This window comes from Phaenicophaeus curvirostris, chromosome 1 (genome assembly GCF_032191515.1).
Source record: "Phaenicophaeus curvirostris isolate KB17595 chromosome 1, BPBGC_Pcur_1.0, whole genome shotgun sequence".
Lineage (NCBI taxonomy): Eukaryota > Metazoa > Chordata > Aves > Cuculiformes > Cuculidae > Phaenicophaeus > Phaenicophaeus curvirostris.
This window is the reverse complement of record NC_091392.1, coordinates 106,591,418-106,613,197: the sequence shown is the minus strand read 5'-3', so window position 1 is coordinate 106,613,197 and position 21,780 is coordinate 106,591,418. Positions and strand designations below refer to the sequence as shown.

The window sequence follows — 21,780 nt, the reverse complement described above, 5'->3', positions numbered from 1 at the left end:
TAAATATTTTCTAGGGTTTGCTTCTAAAACATAAAAACAAGCGCTGTAGAATACATCTAGACATCATAATGTTAAAAAAAGAAATTACAGTAGACCTTTCATTATAAATAGCTAAGTAGTAATGCAGTGGAAGCTATGCCAATACATTCATTTTTTTCTTTAGATTTTCCATAGTAATTTTCTAATTGGGACCTATAGTAACTGCCTTAGTCAGCAGTATCCTTCAGTGTTTAAAAAGCCACAGTAATGTAGTTAATGTAGTTTGTCCTCTGCACTACTGTCTGATTAATTCCTTTTAAATAATGCATTGTAATCTAACATTAAAAAAACAACTACCTATTTCTACAGTGTGGATGTTTAAGATAGTATTACTATCACAAAATTGTAAGAACATCTGTTGTCTGTAAGCTACATTCTAATTATTTTAACACAATATGTGAATGCTATGAATCATCATGATTAGCATTTTAACTAACATATTTTTCAAATGTTTCATTAATTATTCATAATTTTGAATATTCCTTGCAACTTCTAGGAGGCAATTAAAACCATCCCAATGGAAAGCAGTTCTTGGCTTGTATGACCAATCAAATATGACACAGCCTTCAACAGTAGTTCAAAATATTGATCAAATAGTTATAAATCCTCATTACATGAAGAGTACAAAAGATAGTGATATTGCTCTCATGCACCTTCAGAACAAAGTGCAATATACAGGTAAGTTATTATTTTCCCATAAAGCAGATTTACTTTATTATGAAAAATGCTAACCATGCTAAGTATATAAAGGTCAGTCCAGTACCTCCTGGATATCTTGCCACAAAAGTGATTTTGAATTAGTAAACATTTCCATATGTGACTTCATAAAAACCTGAATACAGGGAAGAGGTTGAAATTGGTTGCTTGTTTCTCTTTCACAGATTACATACAGCCTATCTGCTTACCAGAAAAAAATCAACAGTTTTTACCAGGAATTAACTGCTCCATTGCTGGCTGGGGTGACATTATGTATGGAGGTGGGTCATCTGCCTGCAAAACTATGGCAGGCATGAAGCCATGCGGGAGAGCTTGCTCCTGATTCCAGGGGAGTTACTAAGGTCAAATAGTTCAGAAAGTTGCTCCTCCCTATGAAAATTTGGGAACTAATCCATACTACTCTTCCTTACCTTAAGCAAAGCAGTAGAGTTATTACATAGTTATCAGAAAAATCTAAGATCATCAAATTATGATAAAACTTATCGCATCCCCTTAAAAGTTATGATGACTACTTTTCTCTGTATGAAATATGTACATCTTATTTCCAAATATTGAGTGGAGGAGGAAGATTAGTCCTTCTGAAAATCTTCCCCAGCAGTCAAGAATACTGTAGCGAGAAACGTATGTTCTGTTTGTATATCACACACTCCAGATTTGGAGTCTCTGTGAGGTAGTAAACATGCCATTTCACTTCCACAGTTGCTTGTACACATTTGCTAATACATTTTCAGAATAAAATTGCATTTCAAATTTTGGGTAGGAACAGAAATCTTTATAAAAACTTGAAAGACTCAATCTAAGTTACACAATAAATGCTGAGGAACCATTGGACAATCCAAGCTCCTAAGATCATAATTATCCCTTAGATATCACCATGATTTCATAGACAATGATTTTAGTAATCTTGATTTGTAACCAAATTTAGTTCCATTACACAAATGATAGATAGGATTCAGCTAGTGAACATCATTTAATCAGTGACTGTGCTACAGGGGAATAAGCTTTAATAATAAAGCGGTGAGGGAGAGCTTCCTGCTGCTCGGCAGCATGACCAGCATGCTGGAAAAGCAACAAAATCATCAGTGTTCCCAGCAGGATGTACATATTTATTACAGTGGATAAACATACTTCATATTTTCATCAGGTCCCCCTTCAAATATATTGAAAGAAGCAGTGGTTCCTCTGATTTCAAATGAAAAATGCCGACAATGGATGCCAGAATACATTATTACTGAGAATATGATCTGTGCAGGATATGACATGGGAGGAATAGATTCCTGTAAGGTAAATACAAGTGACTCATTTCCGCTGCCAGCATACGCCACATATAATCACTAAATAACATTCTCCCTGATATTCCAACTATTAAAATGAGGACAATCACTATCCATGAATGTAATTTCTACTCATAGTATTTTGCCCATTTAATACTTTATTAAGTTGAAAAGATAAAAAACTGCTTTGTATTATCTTGACATAAACAGCCATGGAACTGATCTTTGAATCGTTACTACCGAGTAATTTCATGAAGGAAGGAGGGATATTCTTAGGGAAAAGCAGAGTACAGAGAGATAAATGCCAGACAGACTGACATCTCAGAAATGCTTCATGCAGTGAAAGAGAGAGCAATGGTGCTCTTCCACAGAACATGTAGACTCTGGAGAGCTTTTATAAGTGGATGCCACAGTATTTTAGAGAGGCTGCTTTTCTGCATTGGTCTCCTATGCTGCTTCCTGGAGACTTACCTTTAATCCATTCCAGCTCTGCTTGTAAAACACTGTGTCTCTTGGAGGACATAGTTGTCTGTCACAGATTTTTTCTTCCAGCCATATGAAGTCTATGGCATGGAGACCGGCTGATTCTCCTGAAACACGATGCAGAGCACTCCCATAATTGCTGTTGCCTTGTTCTCACAACCTAAGCCTTCATGGGGTGCAGTGACTTTGGCTAGTTTAGCCTAGAAGGAGGAGTGTATGCAAGGCTAATTTCACTTACCATTCCTTCAGCCTCTGTCATTTTCCTCTTTCCTTTTTGCTTCCTGACAATCATATTGGGGAAAAAAAAAAAAGCAGTGTAGCATCATAGGCTGATACAGAGTACAAGTGACCAGGGTTGTGATCAATGACCATTCAACCATGAGCAAAGACAAATAAGTGAGACCTCATAGTGCTTCAGCCTTTAGGCTGCTGTCATAGCCTTTTGAACTTTTGCAGATGCCCTAGAGTTATGAGCAGAAGTATTTTAATGTCTTTGTAGAACCTTCCCGTAAAGCTCCATTCGCAGAACCATGAGAAGGCAAAAGTAATATAGGTTCAACTAACTCAATAGACAATGAAAAACAGTCACTATTTTCTTTCTCATCAAACCAAGACACTTATGGTTGACTCATCCCGCACTCAGGCTGTGGGATGAATAAAATTTGGTCTCCCACACTCTATTGTAACCCTGCTAAACTACTGAGAAGGAGGTGTGGTAAAGGGGCATTTTCTTTTCTGGCAATCTTGGCATCTTTTTCACTAAATCTGAAAGTGCAGGCAGTCTGAGTTGACTGAAAATAGAACAACATTTTGGCTGATTACATTCAACTAGAAAATAATCCCACACATTTTCCCAGGCTTTGCGAAAGATTAAGGACTAAATGTAAAAGTAATAAGGAAAAAAATTATTTGAAACCCAGTCCTGTATTGAAAGGATGATAAGCGCTTAAGGTCATATCCCTTTAAAAAAAAAAAAAAAAAGGAAATGCATTATCTCAAGGATTTTTCCATATAGAAGAAATCATATTGAACTCACTTCTGATGACCAAGGTATATAGGGATGTTATGTCTACAATTATGGATCAACATGAACAAAAGATCATAAACAGGCTCTGCTTCAGCTTTGATATTGTTCATTTTTAACTTTGAATATTGCAGGGAGATTCAGGTGGTCCTCTGACATATGAAGATGGTAACAAGTGGTTTTTGGTTGGTGTAATATCATTTGGCCGTCAGTGTGCACTTCCCAAACGACCAGGAGTGTATGTTCGAGTCTCCATGTTTGTGGACTGGATCACAAAAATCATCTATTAGCTTGATATTTTTTAATGGTAGAAATAGAATTTTAAGATTGAAAGTAAGCTATTGTATAATGACGTAAACCAGACTAGCATTCCAATCTCACAGTTAATTCACAAACTGAATAAATGCTAAAAAATTATTAAGAACTGATAACTTCACTTTTTCTTTGAACACCAGTGCGTTAAATGTATAATGTAGGGCTTTACAAAGCATGGGCAGTAAAAAAAAAAAAGAAAAAAAAACCAGTTTACAAACTGCAAATGTCAGGCAAAATTTTACCTGGTTTTATGTTTTTACACTGTATTTTTCAATGCGTATTTTCATTTCAATGAATAGTCAACTCTTAATAATCTCACCACATATCAAAATGAAAGACTGTTTAAACAGGACTTGTGGGAGTTCTCCTGTCTTGTCTGTTACATAAGCTCTGGAATGAAGTTTATGGATTGTGCATAAAGGCTGATCACGTACCATGCTGCTTTCTAATTAATAAACTGAATGTAAGCCAAAATTTCTGTCTTGTGTAATTCATTTGGAATTAATAGAATTAAATAAGGACTGAGTATAGATTTTTAGATTTCTTTTTAGGCAAGTGTTTTGGCAATTGTGTACATCTACGCAGTCTCACAATACTGTAAGTTCCTCTCATACAAGGTAATGTTTGTTAAATACATGTGACAATTATGAGCATCAGCTGTTCCCAGTGAGTAGAAACTAATAGGGTTCCTTTCATACATTACATGCTTTTCCTGTACTGGTTACTTTAAATACTGATGTTTTGCTTTGTATAAAGAGGAGAGAATATGAATTAATAAAAGCAAATTTTATCTTCTTGAGCTTTTTTCTGAATTTGTTTCAAATAAAATATTGTTATCAACTTGTTGAAATGGTTTCAATTCAATAACCTCTTCATATAATTTGATGCATTTCTTTATTTCTGTTTTCAGCCTAGTGTAGGAATTTAATATATTTTTAATGAAAGGTACCGCAAGAAAATATGAATTCCAAAAATGAATCCTAACTTATACATATACAAATAGATGTATGATTTTTGTAAGGAACTCCCACAATAGCTGCTTACAAGGCTAAATGCAGGTAAGAAGTGCCCAAAATACAAGGCTAGCTTACAAACATAGGATGGCAGTCACTGATAAAAGCTATCAAGTCCCAAACTCCTTTCTGGCCTTCATAAGCATTAGATGACTAGGTCCAGACAGAAACATTTAGCTTTATTAATACATCTGTGACCACAAGGAACACAGACAGATGTAATTAAGCCAGAGAGAAGATAAAAGGAGCTTTAGACACTTTTTTCATATAAACCACACAGTTTTTAATGTTGAAATGTTCCTGTCTTTGAGAGTGGACCACTGTTTCTGCTGTTAGTCTCCTTTACTTTTAAACAGCCACTGAATAGAAAGTGCATTCTGCTATCAGTATAAATTGATTTGGGCAAAGCAATTACATTAAAATGTTTAATTAAAATGTGACATGATTTCTGCATTATTTGCCATACATCACTATTGTAAATGGTGTTTTGGTCTTTTAATGAAATACAAGAGGCAACTCAAAGCAGATCCAGTGACTAGAAAATATGCTTCCCAGAAACATGGTGATGTATTTCCATTTATGTGCATTTTTTGCTTTCCAAACTGGAAAGCACAGATCTATTTTGAGGTATACATTAATAAATCATCCACTCAGACTAAAAAGATTCCTATTATAAAGTCTGATATATAAATACATACACTTTAGTATATTACCTATATATAATATAGATAAGTATAATTATAAATGAATAATTTAATTCAATATTTTATGTCTAGAGAAAACTAACATAACCTTAGTTGACCACATTCTAGCCTTCATTCAGCATCTGTTACTTCATTTGACTTAACATTAACCCATAGAGAAACAAGTCATTGCTATGTTAAAACATGTGGGCAGAATTAATTATTTTCAACTGAACCACAGGTCCAAGATCATAGACTCATAGAATTACAGCATGGTTTGGGTAGGAAAGGGCCTTAAAGATCATCTTTCCAACCACTCTGCCATGGGCGGGGACATGTCCCACTAGACCAGGCTTTGAAATAGACAGTGAAAGCTTGAGGCTGACTTACACTTGCTTGCACCAAAAAGAGCTTATTAGAATAAAGAAGGAAATAAGCATTCTCTCTTAGGTGCTTCTTCCTTGTAAAAGGCCAAGATCACCATGGAGAAAAAAGAAAAATATAGAAAAATATTCCTTGGTGAAAATAGGGATGGTGGGAGCATTATGTTTTTAAAATGGCAGATTGAAGTCATAACATCCACCTGAAGACTACCTAAGGTTTACTGTTCATCCTTCAGTTACTTGCCTAACCTACTGCTGCCATTTGGAAGAGATTTAGAGAGGCAGAGAAAGGAAGGGAATGCGGTCACTGTGAGGGGATCCCACAGCTGTACCTAAAAGCCAACAAGCTTATTCAAAGTGACTCTAGTGGATGGAATCTGTCATCTGAAATTGAATGTTTTTTCCTTTTCTCTGTTCTGTAGAGTTTAATGTGAATATGAAAGGTACAGAGGCTTGAGGTTTTTTGTTGGGGATTTTTTGTTGTTTTTCTTTTTAAATAGCAATTCTGTTGCCACTAATGGACCATGCAATGTAAATAATTCTTGATGTTTTTCTGAAAGCCCCAGTAAAATTTGGAAATCCCCAGAGGAAATACCAGCATGAAGTCTAATTGTTAGGTATTGTCTCTCCAAGTGTGAAATGCTAATATTTTCCCTCTTTCCTCTTTTACTCTTTTCCCCCCTTATTTTCCTTTTGTGTGTGGAAATAAGGGAAATAAAGTTAAAAGAATTTCTGTATGTATGAGCTTTATGTGCTTTTGCATGAAACAGAATCACCTACTTAAGTGTGGAAGTCATAAGACTAAGTTTGATTTGTGCCCTATTTATAGTCCTCTGCAGAAGATTCTTAGGATTGTTTAGATTTTACCTGGTATCTAGGAACAACATCCTAAGCAAAAAAAATACATGGCAGGAAACTGCTTCAGTCCTCTTTGCAAGTGATATGACAGGGAAGTATTTTACCCCAATAATCAGTAGTTCTTATTCACATACAGAATCCAAGTTCATTATGCTAAAAGCATTGCATGCTACTTTCCATTCTTCCTTCGCACAGTGTTTAAGATTGCCCAGCAATCACCTTTACCCTGCAAGAAACACATCTGAAGGTATTTGCGTTCTCCTAATTGTGACCTGGAAATTACTTCTGTTGCTGCTCCTGCATTAATCAGAATATTGATTGCTACACCTTTACATCTCCTCAATAAATAGTTTAATTGTAAATCTTCCCTCTCCCACCTTCCCTATTTTAATTGGGGAGTTAATCCTTCAAGACTATAAAATATATTTTTTTTTCACTGCAGCTGTTTCCAAGAAAGAGGAATCTCTTCCTCTCTGTTGAGTTAAATAGTATCTAAGTCAGGAGAAAAATAGTTCTGGTCTTGGTGATCATGCAGGATCATAGTGTTTTCTCTCTATTTGCAATCACTGCAAATTGAACTAAGGGAGTGAGCAAAGAAAGAACTTGCGACCGACTGGAAAAACAACAGAATATTCTAAGCAGGAACAGCAATACTTAACCTGAAAAACAGAAGAAGGCTTCTTCAAAAAGCAAGTAAAAACAGGGCATAGCAGCAACTTTAAGATGCTTCCAAAAGTGCTTTATCAATAGCACTGAAGAATTAGTATCAGTAGTATTGAACATTAAACGTGGAGTTTTTTCCCCCCTTTACTCAGAAAAATTCATACACATTTGTCTTTGAAGCACAAAGCTAAGGTCAACATCAGCTAGCAGAGTGCAGACAACCCAAAAAGTGACATGCTGCTGCTTCTGTCTTACTCTCCCAAACTTTCACCCAGCAGTAGCTCTGCATCTGAGTTAATGGAAAGCCATCTAGCTTGAATTCATGCTCTTGAACTCTTGCTGGAACTGCAGCACAATCCTATAACTATCTACCACAGCACCAGACTGTCATCAACTAATCAGTCAGGGTGCTATTGCTACCACCCCAAGATCTACTCCTAATGACTGGTAAAAACATTCTTATGGCACAGAAAGGTCTTAAGGAACCAAAGAGAATGGACGTTAATGATGTTAATAATAACTCTAAAAGAAGAATTTAAGCGCATCAAGCTTACCTCTAAATCTATCTATCAATTAATATTATTAATGCTTTTCTAGCTAACAGCCTGAGTGACGTTGGGATCAATCTATAAGTTCCACCTCCAAGAAAAGCCATTTATTTTCTCTTTGATTCAACTTTACATTTTTCCTATTAGCTGTATTTAAAATATTTTTAATGGTTTTTTTACAGAGATTTACTGAAACAAGTAATTTTAATCTTAAATGTGATATTAATTTTTTTGCTCAGGAAAAGTAAAAATATTTTACTTAAATAACAACCAATAACTGCCTTAAAAGGACATCTCATTAATGAGGTATCATTTGCCAAGTGTTGACCTTGGACCAATATGTCAAAATGTTACAGTCTTTCCCTGGCAAAGTGGATGAATTATACGACATCAAATATCTTTTATGAATCCTGGAATTTTGCCACATCAGATCTCTGTCACTATATGGTAGCTATCTCTGCTACTGACTATGTTAATAGGTAATAAAGTAATTGTTGAGCCTGTGGATCAAAAACCGTGATAAATGTGCAAATAAATACCAAAGAAATATTTTGTATCAAACATTTATGCAAAGATAAATAATTGTTACATTGTAAAATCGTCCGTTCCATTTACAGTACATCGACTACATTACAATGCATGAGAGAGTAAAGGAAACAAAGAGGGCTTGTTTAACTACAAACAACCTTAAAACTGATATACACTGTAGATATTTCCCCATAAAAACTTCAAATGCTTTGTTCATTTCATTTCTCAGAACTAGCTAACTTGCATCTCTTGGCAAAATAAACACATACCCTTTATTTTGCATGGCATATTTTGTTGCTGAGTTAATAATCAAGTATTATATAAAAATTATCTGAACATTTGCCTCAAGGGGGAGCTTACAGTTCATTCTTGTGGATCCTTTGCATTTCAAGCCATTCCAAGCTAATGTTCTTTGACGACATAATGCAGCCTGACTGCAAAAAGTTATTTTTGCTTTGTTTTCAGTCAGTAAATCATTATACCTCCATGCTACTGTCCTTCCTAGGCGTCTTTGAAATCCATAGTGTGGACTGGTTTGGACTGGTTTTTGTTCTTCCTTTACTGAAAAATAAACATATGAACTATTTTCAGTGTGTTTGCAGTCTTAATTCAAGTTTTCAATCAGACTTGGATATTTTATCCCCTATTTGAAGGTCATCTTTGTTGCTTTCATAGCATAGGTTCCCCATACGCAAAAAGGACGTGCCCATGCTGCATCAAGCACGGCACCCGCAGCAGTGGGTCAAGGTAAACCACTGATACCAAAGTTAGCAGACCACCTTGCTTAGCAGCACTCCTCCCAGGAACTGAACTGACTGTTTTTCCAGTTACCATTCAAGCACACCTACTCATACAGAGTGATCTTTTCAGAGATGGGATTGGATGCTGATTGACTGGGGTGGTGGTAGGTTGGGTGCTTCCCTTATCTGGGGGGACATATAGAGGATGGGAGTGCACATGCCCCAAGCCCTGTCCAAAGTGCTCAGGGTGCAGTCCACCCATCCCAGGGGGGCTACCACAACCCTGCCCACATGCACCCTGGAGCTGCATCCCTGTGACCCTGGTACACTAACAGGTGCCAGTGTGTACTGGTATGCCAGAAAGCCTCTTTCCTTCAGGGCTTGACCTAACTTCTAATGATGTAATGGCATATGAATCAGAGTCCTAGGAATGAATGACTGGTAGAAAGCTTTCTTGAGCCTAGTTTTCATTCCAAACTGCCAATAGTTTTTGTGTTGGGAGGTTTTTAATAAAAAAGATAAAACCGGTTCTAAAAGTACTTGCTCTGCAGCACTGCAAAAATGTTCACTCTAACCTTTACAGGGACCCCTGAAGTACCCTGTAAGTTGATGTCAGTCTTTCCACATGGCTAGCATTTCTGCTACCACTGCCACAAAACACCACCTTCCCTTACTTAGATGGTGGATTACAGTGCATTGCAGTCTACTGAAGAGAAAAGTCACTTCATAAGCCACTGCAGCTACATTTCAATCAAAATGCTTTAATCTCTGGGCAGAATATTTCACAGTACTATTTTTTTTTCCAATTGCGTGAAAAATGGAGGAGGAGGATTAACCTTGCATAATTCTGTAAGATGGAAACGTGAGAGTCAAAATCCCAACAGTCCTATACGGTCAGCTTTACTCCTTCCCTGGTGTGTAAATGTAAGCAAATCTATGGTGATTTAAAATGCACTTTGAGGGAGCTGGATGGTAACAGTACTTCTTAGCCTCTCCAGACTTACCTCTGAAGTCCTACAAAGTAATGCATTATGCACCTGAACCCATTGGAGTAATTGGCAAGACTCCGATTGGTTTCAGTGGACTTTAGATCAGGCCACAATGCTATAAATAAAGCAATTGCAATAAAACAAGTAGTTTCAGCACTTCTTTCTTTAAGAAACTGATTCACTACTTTGGTCCAGATTGATACAGTAAAATGAGGTGCATTTTGCAAATTAATGATGAAGTGTTTTGAATGGAGAGTCCTTGCTACTCAGCAGGAACAATTTCTAAATACCTTGGATCAGAAAATTAATGGTACAAAATAAGCTTATCTTCAGTGAAACTCTGCTGATTTGCAACAGCTATATATCTGGTTCACAAAATAGGTTTTAGTATGAAAGGCAAGGAAGATGCAATAAATAGCTTGTACATATCATTGTTTTGACCGTCAAATGCAATCATAGAAACTGAGAAATATACCAAGTTGGAATTTAAACTTTCTGCAAGGCATTCAGATGATAATGGAGATGGGTCTTTGAAGCAGTTTCTCCTTGCTTCCCTGGAAGAAATGAAAGGGAGAGCATCTAAGCATGAATGAGCTGATCATTCCTACTAGCTACAGGGAAGATGTTTTGCATTGCCTTATCGCCACCCTTTAAGAGCCCAACGCCAGGCAAAATTTGTCATGACCTTTCAAGCTAGGCACGTCCTGGCTGGCCATGGATTGTGGCTTTCAGAGGAAAGGTCACCATGTTGTGGAAGCCTAAAAAAGAACGAGAAAGGTTCATTTGGAAAGTTGGGGATTTCTCCTTCCCAGGCAGGACAGAATCCCTTCCTTAAGGTGCTACAGGGTCCAGATGATCAGTTCAAGTGGTTGGCATTTTTTTTTCATTTCCTTTTAATCCAAGAACTCCATATTTGTGATGAAAAAAGATGACTCACAAGATAGGCCATATGCAGAAATATAACAGACTATAGAAGGGGAAGTATTTTTTAAAAACAAAGTTCTGTTTCAACAGATGAAAAAGAAAATACATCATTTTTGGTGATACCAGAATATCCAATTTTGACTTGAACTAATTTCAAAGAAAATTTGGGTTTTTTTCTTTCTTTTCTTGTTTTCTGGAAAAAAAAAAAAATCTCATTTCATTCAAACCCATTTTCTCCCTGATATTTGTATCATCTATTCTACTAAACTAATCAGCTAACAGAAAAAGTACAATCTTCCAAGCTGAATTCCCAATATCTTTTAACGCTTGGAAGTTCAGGTGGATTACTTCTGGATTAACTGCTATAGCATCAAAGGCCTGATTAAAGCCCACTGAAGTCAACACTACTATTCCTATTGATTTCAGTGGGCCATGAATCTCTTATTGTTTTCCCAGGAGTATTTGAGAGTTGAACTTTTTCTGGTAAAAGAAAAAGCTGTATTTCATACTTACCAAAAAATCCAGGTCCATTGTAATAAGGGTCCCACAGTTAGATAGCTTATATAATTGCTATTGCTATACATATGATTCCGTTATTACTTTTTTTGCTTTGAGTTTCCAACCTTCTACAGCCCCAGTGTCAAGGACTGAATTCAACCTTTCATGACAATGAATTTCTCTGCCATAAGACAGGGGGGAAGGTGCACATTTTCTTCTTGTTTATAAGAAAATGCATAACAAAGACAATCTAGTTTATGATGCAGACTTCATAATATCTTTTCTTTTTGTTCATTTGTTTCAATGAGACTCATCCCTACGGACTGCTATGAACATCAGTATACACTAACTCATACAGATACAAACAGACTTGACATTTGGAGCATTTTCTTGCTTGAAAAATATATTTCAGTTATTCGCAGAAAATGCTAACTAAAAAGAAACAGAAAAAATAAAGACTAAAAATAAGGAAGATTTTTTTTTTCAAATTTCCTGAAACAGTGATGTCGTATTCCTTACTATTATTCCTGCTCTTCAAGAGGGATAAGAGCTTGTGAATCTCTTTATTACTCATGGTATTTTACCAAAATAGTGTTCATCTATAACACATATTTCATTTTAAACTCTTCTGGATTATTTCAACTTGAGAATGCTTCCTGAAAAAAAACCTGCAGAATTAAAAGTATCCTTGAAAATTTCAGACAGATTAGTTGAGAAATTAAAACATATATGTGTGTGTGTGTGTGTTGTCATATCTTAGTATATCATATTTTGAAAAGGATTAAATGTCCAAAGAATTTTAAAGCGCGGATGAAAACACATCCTGTTTCATAGGCTGAAATGTGCCCTATTTGTACAGTATACATCTGTTTGATCCTACATGTATATACAAATAACTATTTACTTCTTGCATATTCTTTGACAGGTACATGATGTACAAAGGAGTTGCACTGGCGTGTGGCTCAAAACATGTTTTTGAGTTTTGTTTTCAATTTGTCTGTTTCAGTGGCCTATCTGTTGCTCATATGGGATGTGAACTGAAACAGCATTAAACAGCTGCTGGCCCCATAGATTTACCCCTGGATAAAATTGCAATTTTGGTCAGAAACTGAGGTGACTCTTTGAGTTCACCCTGTGTCAGTAAGGACGTCACTATTATTTCTGAAAGCCCAGATGTCATATAAGTGATAATTGCGATAGAAGAGGTGAAGCAGAAGTGCTGACACTAGCTTAGCATTTCAAATGGTCAGCAAAGATATCTTCTTCAGAAACAGGTGAAGCACTAATGGCAATATACTTTGATAGTTCTGGAACTATTTCAGTGTATTGTGGAAAAAGCCTGTTGGTGAGTGTTCAGTTGTAAACTACTTGGACTTTAATAGATGAAAAGATGCTTATTTGCACATTTGGGAACAGATATAAGCAGTCTTTTGGTATGAATAGCTTGCCAATGGAAACATGAATTCTGCATTACAAGACCAGTTAGATGACTCTATTTTACCTTTTATGAAGCATCTGGAAACAGCAAGTCCCAAAAGCCACCAGTATCAACAGCAGTAGTGGTATAGTGGGTATGACAACATAAATTAGATTTGGAATTATACCTACAAGGCAAAACATTCTCATTAATGTCTCTCATATAGAAATACTCTTAACCACGTGAGCAAAATTCTGGGGTAAAATATCAGAAATACATAAAACTACACAAAAGAACATTTATACATTCCTTCTGTAGGAAGAGCTCCAAAAAGGTGACTCACCAAAAGTACATCCCCAGCAATGTACAAAACATATCTTAAGGACTTAATTTCTGATATCATTATTATGTGCATCAATGTGAGGTTTCCAATTTTATAATGGAATATTCAAATACGTAAACAAAGTTTATTTCATAGCCTATTGTTTTTGCGGTCCATATAACTTGGCTACTCAGTGGCCCTCACATATTGGATTCCTACCCATGCAGGACCACAAGAGGAACAAACCCTGCCCTTGTCTCCCATTCTCCTTAAAAGACAATGTACACTGTCCTTGACTAATGTGAACGCCTTATGAGGAACGGCTGAGAGAGCTGGGGTTGTTTAGCCTAGAGAAGAGGAGGCTGAGGGGAGACCTCATTGCTCTCTACAACTACCTGAAAGGAGGTTGTAGAGAGGAGGGAGCTGGCCTCTTCTCCCAAGTGACAGGGGACAGGACAAGAGGGAATGGCCTCAAAAGCTCCACCAGGGGAGATTTAGGCTGGACATTAGGAAAAGATTTTTCACAGAAAGGGTCATTGGGCACTGGAACAGGCTACCCAGGGAGGTGGTTGATTCACCTTCCCTGGAGGTGTTTAAGGCACAGGTGGACGCGGTGCTAAGGGGCATGGTTTAGTGTTTGATAGGAATGGTTGGACTCGATGGTCTGGTGGGTCTCTTCCAACGTGGTTATTCTATGATTCTATGAAGAGAGCTAAAGGTGCTCCCGTGCAGGTCCGTGGGCAAAAGGAGTGAGAAATGGTACAAGGTGGCACTCTATTACCTGCCTAGGATAGAGGATGAGGTCTATAACTTCCAGAAGGGGTCTGACTGTACTTCAGTAACTATATGCCCATGTTTAATAACAGTATACATTTCATGTACAAATTATGGGGGCTTTTTTATCCATTGTCCTCTTTTGTATGTATTTTCACTAACAAAGATAAATGTGAGTGTTCAGGTTGGATTTGTTTACGAGTTTCAGATAGAGAGCCTTTGCATGGTTTGTAAAACAGTATTACTGATTTCAAAATACAGTTCATCAGCATAATCCATTCCCCTGGACTTACAAACAATGGGAACATCAGTTAGGAAAATGGCTCAAATCCAGCCAGTAGGTGTGGAAAGGGAGCACCAGTCTTCCATAAATCCATGCTGTAACCCTGTAAAGTCCTCAGAGTCGTCTAATTGTACAATTCCTTGAATTAAGGCCATGCTACAACTTCATGGACCACAGCACTCCATTCAGGACATAAATTCCTAAATGAAGGAGCTGAGAACATTACAGCAAGCTCCTAGGAAGTAGGTAGTCATTTTCAAAATACTGAGCATCATCTCTGCTGGAAAACTCAGCAAAGCATTTAACTCCTCTTAGCATGTAGTATTCCTTAAAACACAGTGCACCTGGAGGAGCTATGGCACTGTGCTTATCCTGCATATAACTTAAAATTTCATACCCTGTCTGTTAGGGAAGATTCATTTGCCCATTTTATGTGAGCCCCAGGTATTAGATATAAAAAATATAAGCACTATATGTTTATTACACTGGCTAGGGAGGAGGTAAGGAGGAGACAGAGAGGCAGGGGATGGGTTAGCATAGCTTAGAAGGAGATGCTCCAGAGCTAGGTGAATGCTAGTGAAATCTTGTGTCTTGACAGAGATTCACCAGCGTCAGAGACAGTGGTGGAGATTTCAACAACAGATAAACAGTGGATTTGGATCAAAGTCTGGGGACACATGGAAGTAATTTGTTTCCGTAGTTGCAAGGAGGACCTACTAAAACTTTTGAAATGTTATTCAAAAGTATACTTTTTCAGAGCACTTGCTGGGGAAATAGACTAGTCCCTCCCATTGACAATAATGGAAATTCTAGAAGATTAATTTAACTGAATCTATTGTTAGTATTTTTACCAGAAAATTCAATTCATATGAACACATTACCTGTTTCTGTAGCAATTATATGATACTGATCTTCCGGTTTGCTTGTGTCATAAGGATTTCCTGCTGGCACTGTTGGAGAAATATCTGAAAAGGGTATCAGACATTTTAAGAAAAAAGTGAGTATATAATGTGGCTGCTTTATTGTTAAATAAATTAATATTAATTACACATTAATTTATACTGGAAAAATGAAAATTTTCAGGATTGATTAGGCTGCTAGATATAATTTTGTAAACAGGATTTTATTGCAAAATTAGGATTACATCTGGAACAAGAATTATGAAGCATGCTATTCTGAACAATAGCCATACATTTGTAGCTATTGCTCTCTAAAGGATTCATTTTTTTCTATGTTCCAGTTCTAAACTATGGCTGTTTAACTTGAGTAATTTTAGAAGTTCTTGTAAGCTATCATTATAATTATGTATTTACCATTGCAACTCAATTTAATGCTTTGAAATTTCTTACCGTAATCTGGCTTCGTTCTGTCTCCTAATTCTTTTCCTAAGACATTATCTGTTAAATCAATATTTGAAATCAATTGTTGAAAAATGAAGTGTGTGTAATAAAACAGATGTTTTATTTATTTTGCATGCAGTGTCACAGAAATGGATACATTCTCCAAAGCAACAATTGTTTAATTCTTCAGCACTTCATCTTCTTACCAAAGACTATTTGCAAACTAGTGTTATATCGCTTTTAGTTCATACTGTTTTGCTCCTTAGAAAAGGGTTATAGTTTATTCTAGTTACAGTTCTTGGTGGCCTTTGCCAGTTTACTGTCTAAATCACTGAAGCCCTTAATTTCTTGCACTGATTAAAAACCCTAATGCTTTCAAAGTTTCATTTGTGCAGATGATCCAAAATAATAGGAGAGGAAGTGTTCTTGAGTAATACCTAAATCTTATTCACATTTTCAAAAAAAATGTTTACATAGTGTGGGCTATGAAGCATAACAAAGCAATGCAAGTTTGTGAGGTCAGCTGTCAGCTTCATACAATTTAGCTTTGCAACAGGCAGCCCTAAAATACAAATCACAAGCAGTAGGTTCTAACAAATCACATAAGGAAATGAAATTACCGCAAGAGGAATAATAGTACCGTATTTCTTGTGATGCATCAGAAACTGGAGAACCACTTCATGGCTTTGAACTGTACTGCAGAGGCTTGCAAGTTTAATTATGGCTATTGTTGCAAGTAAGAGCTAACAAAGATTACATAAGTAATTCCTTCATATTGAAAGGACAACCACAGAAGTGGAATCTGCACGACCATTTGACTACCATGTCTTTATCATAAGATTATATTAATAATACGCTGCTATTATCCTGCAGTTCTGATTGTCCTGATATACACAGCATGCTGGGAGAAATCAAAGGAGCAATGAAGCCTGCTAGAACAAAGGCAATTATTTAATCTACTCTAGTAAAAAGTAGCTATGTTTGGCCATATATAAAGAAAGGTATCAAAATACCACAAAGAACTGAGTTTCTGCCTCTAGGCAGCAGAAGTGGAGATGAGTTATTAATTTGATTGCAGAATTAAACCTACAGGAGCTGGACAGGAAATAAATGTGGTTGTAATTACCAGCCTATAATTAAATTTAAGATCACTGAATGATCAATATGATCTAAAGCTAGACTGAACACTGCAACGGTAAATGCTGTCAAGGGAGGTACTATAAAACGGGCTTAGAAAAATGGAAGTGACTACCAGAAAACCAGTTTCTGCTTGAATAAAACTGCCTAATATTCACTGGCCTGAATGCGCTGCTGATACAATTGTATGCAACTTCATCATGGTCACCTATAACCTCTGCATTTTGGCCACATACTCAAAACAGAACCAAAAAAATAATATTCTCAGATAACAAAGAGAAATTCAATACGCATGTAGCACGTTAATACTCCTGGTAAAATGGATGCATTTTATATTGCAAATGGCTGACGCTGAAGCTATTACAGTGATTTGGGGAGAGGAAAAAAAGGTCATTTGTAATTCTCAGTAGGTTTTAGATAGCAACTGTAATTTTTTTACAGACACTGTGGTACTTTCTTCAGGCAGTCAAAGAAATGTCATATACCTATTTTTATATACATTTATGAATCTATTCTCTTTCTCCATGTGACAGAAAAATACATTTCTGGAGAATAGCTTCTTTTCCTGAAAAGCACAATTCCAACTGCTTGAAAAGTAAATAGCTACTATTCAGCAGTACTGTATTTAGCTGCATAACAATGTCAGGCCTAATAATAATCCTCCCATACATTGTTTGCCTTAATATATGCCTCATTATACACTAGTAATCTATTTCTACATAGTGAAAGAAATATAAATTCATTTCCATTGTTACTATTATCATTTTTTGCCAATCCAAAATACTCTGCATTTCTTGATGGTGAAAGCAACAGGAAAAAACAATTACAACATCACAAATAGAGTGGTAAGTAGCTCACTGTTACAGAATAATTATTTCACTTACATTTATTTGGTTTTAAATATATTAAATATATTTGAAACTGAGCCCTCTTAATCAAACCTGCATTTTCTGCCATACAAAAGCAGTTATTTTAACAATTTAAAGCATTTTCACTGTGCTTTTCTTTCAAAATAATTATGATACGTTGTAAAAGTAATAAAATTGTATACAACATATCTCTTTGAACAGCCTGTATGACCAAGAAGAAACCCAATTTCCATAAGACAGTCATGGTCACCAATAATTGTAGAAGCAGGAACAGATTTGCAGGGTGGGGTTAAAATGTGTCAGTATAAAATGACTGGGTGTATTAAGCCTTCCAGTTACTGAATATTTGCTTGCAATATTAATTGTTCTTAATATCATCATTAAGATATTAGACAGTGAGAAAACTATTGATCCATCAAAACTGAAGGAAGAATATTGCCTGAATGTCTACAGACAGATGGATCTCTACAAAGACTGTGACTATTACTAGATCATGAGCACAGAGAAAGCATGTAGGAAACTACAGAATTAGGTAGGTCAAATAGTTGCTAAGAGCATGATTTTGTATGTATTCTGACTTTCAGCTTAGTTTCTGAAAATTAGACACACCATAAATTATTTGAAAATATTTTCATGGTCGTGCTGAAAAATGTGTTTTCATTCACTGTAAGTACCGCCAAAAGCAGAAACTGTTACAGGCTCAAGTTGAAAGTTTACTTTTCACATCCTTTTTCTGTTTGCATGACGTTCTAGTTTATAGCTCATGTTTCCTCTACTGACATGCACAGAACCTATGTCATATCTGGAAATAGAGCCAAACCGCTTAAGATCTGGCTTTCCCTGTCACCATCTGAACTAGTGTGCATCTGGTTTTCATATCTATAAATCTACATTTACAAATGCTGAATTTTCTTCCTGCTGTTCTAGACTTTCACTTTCTTTAAGTCAAAAATTTTAGAAACGTCTGTCACACACAAGTTGGTATAAAATGTCAAGAGATCTGAAAATGCAAGGACACTGTAATTTTTTTAGAGTAGGACCAAGCGATGTCTTTGTCATCTCACTTGATAGCAAGCAAGGGAATTAATAAATGGCCACTGAAAACCCTTTCTGAAAAATAAAATAACCAGTGAATGAGTTAAATCAAAGTAAACCTGGGAATGTAAGACAGCGAAGTTAGACTTGAAAACACTCTTATTGGATACAGAGAGGTTTTACTTCAACTACCACTAGAACTGATACATTATATCCCCTGTTAATGTCAGCTCAGCCATTCTCACACCAAAGGAATCATCAGTACCACGGGCCACAAGACACTTACAGATTCTGTCACAAAACAAAAGACAACTGTTTTTCTAACAAAGCATCTCACCTGTGAAACATAAGTTTAGTTTCACTTACCTGGACCATACTTGCAGATAAAATTGTGCTTCATGTTACATCTATCATCATTCCATTGATAGAGGTATGGCCCTCCCAGACCAGGGTTTGCAGTTGGCTGATGATACATCACAACACAGGCTTCACTTCCACAGGAAGGCTCATCAGTATACCAATTCCTAGTGTTACATATAAAGACAAACTTTCAAATTTGGAAGGTAAGGTTCATCAGGACACCAAGGATTTGGTTTACATCAATCAAAACAGGTCAGCTCCAATGGCTCCATCCTCTGCCAAGATATGCCACGTTTCCCAAAATTCCTCTGTGAAAGGAGTTTAGGGTCTGGGCTCTACACCTCTGGTTCTTAAAAAACAAATCTGTTCAAATACCTCTACAGAAACAAACCACTCTGCTCTGCCACCTGTTTTCCTTCCTATCTCACGCTTACCTGCCCTGTGAGCTGCTGCTACGCTGGCCTTTTGCTTAACCAGAAAATTAAAGGCTTTTCAAAAGACAGGGTAGAAACAGATTGATTTACACTAAATAATGTGCATTAATTTACTTGGCAGCTGGGTCCTTGATTCAAGGTGGCCAGAGTCTTGCAGAATTTGTCTGCCTGCTTTCAGACCACATCTTAAATCTTCTAAGTGGGGCAGAAAATCTCCATAAGCCATACAGAAGAAAACTCACAAGATGGGAGCAAAGGAAGTCATAGGCTGAAGATACAGTATGCGATCCTTTTACAGCTTCAAATTAAAAAAACTGGTTGCCAACTCCCCTTTATCTGGAGAAGTTAAGAAGGGATGTCACTAATTACATAGGGCAGCAAGTCTTCAAGCTTCTTTCTGCAAGGCTTCCTCAGCATTTCACTTCCCATTTCTTTCCATGAAACCTTCTCAATAAGCAGTTTTTACAGACTTACCTGAATGGCGAAATACTTCCATCGGCCCATTGGTAGAGGTCAGGGCAAGTACTTGAGGTGGCTAGTCCATCATCACTTCTCCACAATCCAATCCAGAAATCACCATCAGAAATCCCAGAGCCTGATTTTGTGAGGTTTTGCAACATGTTTTCTATCAGTTGCTGCTCAGCTTCACTTTCCAGGCTCAGTAAAGCCCCACCATCAATTTCACAAGCCTGGCGGGCCTCCTGAAAGCCCACACGTCTAGATAAGTCCTGGAAATAAGCTAATTTGTAGCAAGAATGCTTGAAGTCACCATAGCACACTTTTTGACCTGAAAAAGATAAATATGAATGTGTTTAGAGTATGCTAATACACAACTGAAAATATAAAAAACTAGCACAGTATGCACACAGTGTTGAAGAGGGCCAGTAGGTTTTCTCTTGTGTTCATCTGCGAAAGGGCTTATGGTGATACAGTGACACTGCTGAAAACCCTAGCTGTAATTTAAATTGCAAGTATCATACAGTTTATAGGAATCTATGGCTTTCTTCCCAATGCCTGTGAAACTCTTCAAAACACTGAAAACTCCCACTGACTTCCTGAGGAATGTTCTCTACTTTAATGACTGTACCACCAAAACCCTCTGGTAAAGCCAGGATCCCTTTAGAGGATATTTTCTTAACTATTTCATGCTAATGGACCAACTCTACTTCTATTTGGTAACTGAAGCCACCTGATCAGACAAAAAAGAAAATGTCTAACATTCTTGATTTCAGTGGCAAAAGAAGCTAGCATTTTTTTATTCTGCTATCAAACCTTGAGAAGACTGTACTCACAAGGATCTCATAGCTACTCTTTGCTATCATCTGGCTAAATATCTCTTGTAAGGGTGTGTGGAAGAAGAGGGTCCTCTTTTAATGGTATCTGACCAATGGCTTTTTCAGTGAAAAAATGGATAAGAAGAAAATGACAAAGTCATAAGCAAAACAGAGAGAAATAAATCCAACAGGAAAACTTCATGGGAAAAACAAACAAACAAACAAAAAAACCGAGGAAAAATAACTCTCCTCAGACAAATTAATCGGTGAGCTATCAAGAAACACAAGGGACTGATCTTCATTAATCATGAGACAAACACTGGTTACAGAATATTTTTTCCCATTTACGTGCATATGGATAATTTTTTCCAGAAATCGTATGCATATTCTATTACTTTCCAAGGTCTAATTTTAATGTAATTATGAAACTTCACAACAGTCAAAGCTCATGCCAATTTGGAGTTGGCTCCAGCTCTCTGCTTGACCTTGCATTTGAGATAGGAAGAAACTCCAAACTGAGGCGATTACTGACGAAGAGACATCTGCTCAGCACAGATCATACTGAACACAAGATGTTATCTTCAAAGAATGAACAGTGTCTAGAAAAACACTGTGTAAAAGAAAGCATACTGTCAGAGAAAGAAAATATGCTATCAGAGGGACATGTTGTCTAAGTTTAAAAAAAACACAGTTACTGAGATGAAACCTTACTTTAGCTTAAATTAAAATATTCCACTTTTTGTAACTACTTCTTGTATCACCTATGTTTATGTTTTATGTGGGTCCTGTTGAAGGCAGCACCTTGCCTGTGGCAATCTCTGTGATGGCTGTGTCATTGCCCTGTCTGTGTGGCACT

General features: G+C 36.6%; 2 protein-coding genes across 4 annotated transcripts in view; one reads left to right on the top strand and one right to left on the bottom strand.

Annotated features, from left to right (window-relative positions):
- Positions 1 to 3,827, top strand: part of TMPRSS15 (transmembrane serine protease 15) — a 56,879-nt gene extending 53,052 nt beyond the window's left edge. Inside the window, exons 23-26 of the mRNA XM_069852854.1 lie at positions 536 to 717; positions 921 to 1,016; positions 1,901 to 2,040; positions 3,672 to 3,827. Of these exons, the coding sequence (XP_069708955.1) occupies positions 536 to 717; positions 921 to 1,016; positions 1,901 to 2,040; positions 3,672 to 3,827 (574 nt within the window). The remainder of the gene's footprint in view (positions 1 to 535; positions 718 to 920; positions 1,017 to 1,900; positions 2,041 to 3,671) is intronic.
- A 5,044-nt stretch (positions 3,828 to 8,871) lies between these two features.
- The window catches only part of CHODL (chondrolectin), a 28,372-nt gene continuing 15,463 nt past the window's right edge, over positions 8,872 to 21,780 (bottom strand). Inside the window, exons 2-8 of one of the 3 annotated variants that reach the window (XM_069870543.1) lie at positions 20,125 to 20,437; positions 19,223 to 19,380; positions 15,825 to 15,872; positions 15,357 to 15,440; positions 13,181 to 13,283; positions 10,733 to 10,811; positions 8,951 to 9,089 (exon numbers count right to left, since the gene is read on the bottom strand). In XM_069870543.1, coding sequence (XP_069726644.1) covers positions 9,087 to 9,089; positions 10,733 to 10,811; positions 13,181 to 13,283; positions 15,357 to 15,440; positions 15,825 to 15,872; positions 19,223 to 19,380; positions 20,125 to 20,437 — 788 coding nt within the window. In that variant the 3' untranslated portion in view covers positions 8,951 to 9,086. The other 2 variants (XM_069870538.1, XM_069870552.1) reach the window with 2 other exon arrangements.